General features: G+C 34.1%; 1 protein-coding gene across 1 annotated transcript; it reads left to right on the top strand.

Moving 5' to 3' along the window:
- The first annotated feature begins 1,505 nt into the window (after positions 1-1,505).
- On the top strand, positions 1,506-8,019 carry LOC130868356 (odorant-binding protein-like). The gene is made up of 6 exons (XM_057760608.1): positions 1,506-1,562; positions 1,996-2,135; positions 3,054-3,124; positions 5,084-5,194; positions 5,840-5,941; positions 8,000-8,019. The coding sequence occupies exons 1-6, from the start codon at positions 1,506-1,508 to the stop codon at positions 8,017-8,019; spliced, it is 501 nt and encodes a 166-aa protein (XP_057616591.1).
- Positions 8,020-8,461: the final 442 nt, after the last annotated feature.

The raw sequence follows: 8,461 nt of genomic DNA, 5'->3' as shown, positions 1-8,461 counted from the left end.
TAGAGGTGAGCGTGGGAAGTACACTTGAAAGCATTGACACAGGAGACCGCTTCCTAAATGTAACCCCAGCAGCACAGACACTAAGAGAAAAAAAAAATTAATAAATGGGACCTCCTGAATCTGAGAAACTTCTTTAAAGCAAAGGACACGGTCAACAAGACAAAACGGCAGCCTACAAAATGGGAAAAGATTGTCACAAACTCCACATAGGACAGAGGGCTGGCCTCAAATACACACAAAGAACTCAATAAATTGGTCATCAAAAGAACGAATAATTCAATTTAAAAATGGAATACAGACCTAAACAGAGACCTTTCAACAGAGGAATTTAAAATGGCTGCGAGACACTTAGGAAGTGCTCAACATACTTAGTCATCAGAGAAATGCAAATTAAAATGACTCTGAGATTCCATCTTCCACCTGTAACAATGGCCAAAATAAAAAACACTAATGACACCTTATGCTGGAGAGGATGTTGGGTAATGGGAACATTCCTCCATTGTTGGTGTGAATTTAAACTTCTATAGCCTCTTTTGATATCAGTATGGTTATTTCTCAGAAAATTAGGAAACAACTTACCTCAAGACTCAACAATAGCATTTTTGGGTATATACCCAAAGAATGCTTAATCAAACAACAAAGATATGTGCTCAGCTATGTTCATAGCACATTTTTGTCATAACCAAAACCTGGAAACAGCCTAAATGCCCTTTGACCAAAGAATGGGTAAAGAATATGTGGTTCATTTACACAGTGGAGTATTACACAGCAGAAAGAAAATATGATTTGGCTTCTTTTTATTAATGAGACCTGTATTTATTCCCAGTGGACAGCTAGTAGCATTTATTTTCTATTATTTATACAGTTAAGTTTTGGTGATTATCTCTTGTAGTTCTGTACCATAGCCTTTGAATTCCATGTGCTGGAAGAATAAAGTAGTCAATATAGTAGAAGACTTAAAGGTAGCACAGGATATATCAGTATCCGTACAGGAAAACCTTCTTTAGTTTTATCATCTTATCGTCTAAGAATGTGATTGTTTTGACTCGTATTTCTCAGGCCACAGTTTTAAATTCATTTAACTGCAGAGTATTATGCTTAGATTCAGAATGTATTTTAAAAGGCAGCATTGATTAGATGAATCACATACAACATGTGCATATGGATATTGACATTTACCCACCGGTATAGTTGTGGAGTCAAAACAATTGCTTTAATGCTCTCACAAGGATAGTTCTTTCTTTCTGACAGGAACACTCAATTTGTCATCCCAACAGAACCCGACCTTTAGCCTAATCTTATTAGTTTAGGGATATGAGATAATATGCCATTCAGCAGGGCCAAAGAGGAAATAGTGGACAGATGCAGGTTGTTGTGGCACAGAACCATTGGTTGATTCCATGAAACTCCCTCTAACTAACTGTATAAAAAGCTTTGTCAGTTCAGTTCCTTCACAGCAATATCTTAATTTGAGCTTCTACAGAAGAGCACAGGCAGGTACCACCATGGTAAAGTTTCTGCTGCTGGCTTTGGCATTTGGTCTGGCTCATGCTTATGCTGAGGTAAATTCATTTGGTCTGTGAACAGGTTTGATGTTCTTCAACAGCATATTTCTGTGGATGTGATGTTTCTCATTCAGTTTGTCTGTGCAAGTCCGTATTCATGAAATAACCTTTCTGGCTTTCACACATGTGCACTTTTTAAATAAGATTTTTCTAAGATGAAACAATTGAAAGAAGGATACAATGGGTTGAATTTCAGAGCTTAAGAGGCCACCACATGAGTAGTTCCAAAAGGTCACAGATACCAAATGCTATGTAAATACAGTCATCGTATTACCCTGTGTTAGTCTACATCCCTAGAAGCATAATTTTTAACTAATAAACAAAATATTTTTTTATTTTATATTTCTAGTTAGCTTATGTATTTCTAAAGATTCAGATAAGAGACGTGAGTACCAACTCACATTCTCAGGGACTTGTTTGTTTTTTTCAGCTTGAAGGAAAGTGGGTTACCACTGCCATCGCTGCTGACAATGTTGAAAAAATAGAGGAAGAAGGACCTCTGAGAATCTATATTCGTGAACTTACTTGTAGTGAAGCATGTAGTAAAATGGGAGTCACATTTTATGTCAAGTAAGCAGATTGTCAACCATGTAAACTGAGTAGAATATTTCCATTTCTCAGCATTTATGTTGTCAAACTTTCAGGGGAATGTTCTGTTTCTGGTCATGAAATTTAAGGCCTCATCTTTGGCAATGTGATTATTTTATTCCGAGATCGGTTAGCTCTGGGTATTACATGGATGTTTGATACTGTCTTCAAATCCCTGAGTGTTTCCTTAGAAATCCTTTTGGTTGGAGGACTGTGGTTGAATTTTGTGCTCTAATATTAGATGCAAGAGACTCTAAGAATCTCATTTCTAGTAAGTTGAAGGGTAAGTGTGAACATTTGGTTCATAGTCATATATGTTATATTATTTAGTCAATGACATCATAAAAAGTCTTTCACAAACAAGTTAGACAAATCTAATTTGCAAACCCCTTTCTTTGATGCTCTAGTTTCAAAGACACTTTTTGCCATTTAGATGATTACATTCATTGAAAGGTTGTATAACAGCATAAGAACTTATAAAGCTTACAACCATTTCTTTCTTCTAGCTATGAATTTAAGTTTTAGGTTATCAATTAAATCACTTAAAACACATACATATAAAACTTTGAACACGTTGTCATTGGATTAGAACATGAGAATTAGGATATTGAAAACCATACTCAGTAAATAGTGAAATTTGAATAAGGAAGCCATCAGAGCGTTCATAGCACTTGGTAAAATTGCCACAAATAAAGGAAGTCATGTGTATGATTACAAACAGGATGATATTTTCTAAACAAGAATTAAGAGAAGTGAGGTAAGCATAGGTACTTCTGTTATAGCTCTGTACACTGTTCATAGATTTTATTATATCATCAAGTTTGTTATAATACTTAAAGATATTTAATATGAATTAAAGGATATAAAGTGTAAACCAGGGATCCTCTGTTTGATTTTTAGTGCGAATGGCCAATGTTCAGAGACCAAAGTCATTGGGTATAGGCAAGAAGATGGCAAGTACAAAACCCAGTGTAAGTATGGGATCTGGGAGCTTCCTCTACAAACAGAAGCATTCTGAGTGAGCACATTCATGCTGACACTTAAGCTACTCATAGGTACATGGACCTAGAACAATATTAGTTACTTGGAAATTCATCAGTTCTTCCAACCAACAAAGTCAGAGTACAATGTAGGTCATCCATCTGAAGTTTACATTGGAGAAGAACACTGAACCTGAAGATGTAAGTAGTGATGCTAACAAAGTGTCTCCAAATAGTTTCCTGCATGAAAATTTATTTCTATACAATATCCAGTGTCTTTTCTTTTGTTAAATTTGTTATTATTAGGCTATATATTTTTCTCTGCTCCCCTCCCTTCCTATCCCATCCCCTTCTACCCTCTCCAATGTTGTCCATGCTCCCAATTTACTCAGGAGAGATCTTGTCTTTTTGTACATCCCATGTAGATTGTATCCATGGCAGTCTCTCTTAGGGTCCTCTTTGTTGTCTAGGTTCTCTGGGATTGTGAATTGTAGGGTAGTTTTTCTTTGCCTTATGTCTAAAAAGCACTTATGAGTGAGTACATATGATATTTGTTTTTCTAGGTCTGGGTTACCTCACTCAATATGATATTTTCTAGATGCATTTATTTGCCTGCAAATTTCAAGATGTCATTTTCCCTGCTGTGTAGTACTCCATTGTATAAATGTACTATATTTTTCTTATCCATTCTTCTGACAAGGGGTAATTACGTTGTTTCTAGGTTCTGGCTATGACAAATAATGCTGCTTTCATACAATATCTCTGTTTGTCATCGGACAGGCCTGATACTCACTGATAGGTCTCAGTGGCCTCAAACATCATTGAAAACTTCTTGCCTCAGGCTGACAAGCACTTATATTACAGGCCTGAACTGTCATTCTGGATTCAGGGAAACTTTAAATTAATGGTCCTATTTTAAAGTTTCCTATTCTCTTACTTTATAGCGATCATAACATTTAGATCATTAAATGATAAACTTCAATTTTGAAAAGCAGTTAGGGAAAATCTGTTTAAAAAAATCATACAGACTCCTTCAATTTTGTACAAATTGCTAAAATAATAGTAAAATATTCAACTGAATTACGCATATGATGACCTTTGGTTAGATCTTGAAGGCAGGGCACATTCTTCTACCAAGTTTATTGTTTTCCTAAGTTTACATGACCATTATAAAGTAGTCAAGTAATAGAAATTTACTAGATAATAAATTCCTTTTATTTTTCCATGAACAACTTTTATAATTTAATAGATGTCTTTAAGAGAAAATACCACACACATATACAGCCCTGAACACACACACACACACACACACACACAGAGAGAGAGAGAGAGAGAGAGAGAGAGAGAGAGATGATGATGATGATGATGATGATGATGAGAGAGAGAGACAGAGAGAGAATGCAAACAGAAAAACTCTCACTCACAGAGAGAACACACACAATATGAATGTCTGGTAAACTTAAAATGTTGATTCTTACATCTTTTCTATCCATAATCTTACAAGAATAAAACTTTTGTGCAGATTTCTAATTACCATGTCCTTTTTAGCATATGTATCAATTCTCCCACCAAGTATTACTATGGTATGACACCAAAGTTTTACAGTTTCAGAAAACTGACAAGTGTCCTTTTGGATCTGGTTGAAAGGGGAAGGATTACCCAACAGAGTGATCCCACAGGTCTTGACACAAGGAATTCAGAAAAAAAGGAATGTGTATGAACCTTGGATTCACTATCAGGGTTAAAGAATGGAAATGATTGGTTCTCATATTATGATTGGATATGCAAAATGAATGACTACAAGAATACCTTTGCCAACATGTGTTATATGATAGTGAATCAGAGATGATTGCTACAGTCAGGATCAATATTAATGTTTAGTCAACAGGTGATGTCAAACAAAGTAGAAAAATGAGTGGCACTGAGTTTGAAATATTTCTGTTATTACAGTTGAAGGTGACAACAGATTTGAACCAGTGCATGCAACACCAGAGAACATAGTCTTTACCAGTAAGAATGTGGATAGAGCTGGCCAGACAACTAACCTGATTTTTGTTGTTGGTAAGAATGGTAGTGGGTTTTCTGATGTAGTAAGAGAAGTATCACCCTGAAAATAGAGATTAAGTCAGATTCACACTCCAAACAGTATCATGGTGTTTCCAAACTCCTCTCCACTAAATGACAATATGATTGTTGTGTGGACCAACTTTTACATTATTTTGTAATTTGAGTTGCATGGTATTGAAGAGTATTGGTGATGGTGAATGTTATTGGAAGTGTTTATGTTCATATTTCCTTACTAGAAAGAAAAGACCAAATACTATTTGTCTGAAATTTAAAACATTTTGAGTGTCATTTGATCAAGTGTGTACTAAAGAAATCATGAACTCTAGAGTATAGACTCAGGAGAAATGTGAAGGTTCCATTGATAAGCATCCATGATTCTTTAGTGTCATATTTTTGAAAATACATAGGACTGAGGTGTGAGAATTCCCTAGAGAAGTTGCTTTATTTTTGCATACATCACGAAACACTGAAAATGGAATTTGGGGAAAATTACCACTCTCTGTATTGATCCACCCAGGATAGATCAATTTGAAGCAGTTGGGACTTTCTATTGCATATGATGCAGGGATACTAAAGAAGCAATATAATTTCTCCATGTTTCTTGAACATGTCCTTGACATTGTCTTTAATAAACTGTAGGAAAAGGTAAACCTTTGACTCCTGAACAATATGAAAAACTTGAAGAATTTGCTAAGGAACAAAACATTCCAAAAGAAAATATTAGAGATGTTCTGGCTACAGGTAACCCCAATGAATATTATTTTGGCCACAGAATTTCTCTCTCTCTCTCTCTCTCTCTCTCTCTCTCTCTCTCTCTCTATTCATGCATGAATATATACATATACATAATGTATATATATATACATAATGAATCTAACTCTATCTATCTATCTATCTATCTATCTATCTATCTATCTATCTATCTATCTATCTACCTATATATCTACTCAGAAAGATCCCTGATTCAGATTATATGGATTCGTATGCAATCTTTCAGCTGCTATTTCTAGAAATAATCCTTGGGTATCTGTTATCATATTCCTATGCAAACATTTCTGTCAATCCTTACCCCGTTCATATTCTTTTGCAGATATTTGTCCTAAATAATGACTTTCTGGAGGTGAGTAGAAACAGAGGCCATGATTTGTGCTTATTACATAAAAATTAGAGATAAGTATGTCACCAAGGAAAAAGTGAACTGAAAATTAGCAAAATCAAGACTGGGTATCATATGTATTTTAAGAGAGAAAATGTTACAGAGATAGCAATGAAGGATAAAATATTTTTATTTATAAAAATATTAAGAATTTTATCTAATTCACAATTGCTAATATGCTTATATTGAAGAATACTTCATCAAGAGAGTGTGCCTTGTTATTTGTAAAAATCTTATATTACTTATGATTGTGGGGTATTATTTGTCACAGATATGGTAAAATGATGTTGATATTTTCAGTATATTCCTTGAAATCTCTCAATATATATTTTCATGAAGGGGCACAGAATATCATTATTTTCTGTTGACAGTGCTTCTATAGTTTCCAAAGTACAAGGTATTGGTGATTTCTAGGATAGGAACTGTTTGTGTACCATCATTTATGTATACTCATTATATTGTTATATTTATTTTTGCATCCACGAACTCTCAATGATGAAATCTTTCCTGTCTGTTCAATCATGTTTAATTTTTGCTTTCATGTCTGCACAGATGACAGGAGGAATAGAATGATACATCATATCCTCTTGACCATGGAATCAATGTCATATACAAATCACCATTTCTTTAAAATGAATTGTCTTTTCTCCTGTGAAGGCAGAACAGCATATACCAAATTCCTGACTTGTATTTCCTTTCCCTTCTTATGATTTATAAGGTCTTCATATTTTTGAATGATTAAATAAAGTGTTTCAAGAAGCAATAAAGACGTTGTGAAAAGGATCTCATTCAAAAAGCACATAAATATTCACCAAACTAATAAAATAACCACTCTGGTGTAACAAATGATATCAGTATTACTAAATCATATTTAATTAAATAGAAATGTGATAATTACTGGAGATCCATGATTAAGAACACTGAAGAAATAAATTTTATGTTGTGCTTCATGTTTACTTTCAGCTTAAAATTATGATTTGCGGTTGAACAGTCTTAACACTCTAAAAGATTTCACAGAAAAAACTCTTTGAGTCTGCCTCCATGTTACACATTATTTAAAAGAGAGGATGAAATATGTTTTCAAAAGTCTATCTGAGGAGATTATCTTTTGTTAAATGACTTCATTAAGCAAATGAATCAGGATATGCTTTAATAGTGTACATATGACTCAGTTACATTTGAAGAATAATTTCATAAGAATGATATTCCATAGATACCATGCCCTACATATATGCATGCACTGGTTACAATTTTCTCTTTGTATTGCAACAATTACTTAGGATGTAGTTAGCTATCAAATTAGAAAAGGCAGAAGCAATCTTCTTTTAGGGCTTGGAACAAGGAAAAACAAAATATATTAGACAATGTTGTTACATACAGTTTAATGAAGTCTGAAGATATAAAGAAAGCAAAGTGAATTCAGTATTCATAAACAAGAGATATGAATAAGAAACAATGACAATTTTTCTGTGAAAAATCCTGTTATTTAAACTTTCATTGTGTGCCTGGCAAAACAACGTTACTTTAGAAAAAAAATAATTGACCAATGTCTTCTGCAAATTTGGTATATTCAGTGTACATTTACATCACACCACCTTCGTTCTCCTACTAATTAGTGCTATCCCTGTGTCCTCTTCTTGCAGTTTCTCCAACTTCTTCATGAATATACAAATTCATTTCAATATATGTGTGAATATGTGTGTGTGTTAAGAAAGAAGAGGTTGACACAGAAATTTATACCCAATTGTGTCCATTTAGAGTTTCTAATATACATTTGTACCCAGTGCTGTCCTTTTATTCTTCAATTACTTATTACCTATAAGTCTCATTTTAGAGGTAAAGGGAATATGGCTACATCTTGTCCTATCAGAAGTGGCTTTCTAAGCTGCCAAGACTTCAAATGGCATAGAAGTTCTAAAGCTCACCATTCACATCATGCTAACATGGGTAAAGCTTGCCCAATCTGAGAGGTAACTCAGAGGTGATTAGTTGAACTTACACCTTGAGCTGTAGAATGTAAATCACCCTTGGTTCCATAAACATATTCCACTATCATTGTTCTTTTCACCAACTATTGTAATTTCTATGTATATTCTGAATGGTAA

This window comes from Chionomys nivalis, chromosome X (assembly GCF_950005125.1).
Source record: "Chionomys nivalis chromosome X, mChiNiv1.1, whole genome shotgun sequence".
Classification (NCBI taxonomy): domain Eukaryota; kingdom Metazoa; phylum Chordata; class Mammalia; order Rodentia; family Cricetidae; genus Chionomys; species Chionomys nivalis.
Note: the sequence above shows the minus strand (reverse complement) of the source record. Positions and strands in the feature narration are given on the sequence as shown.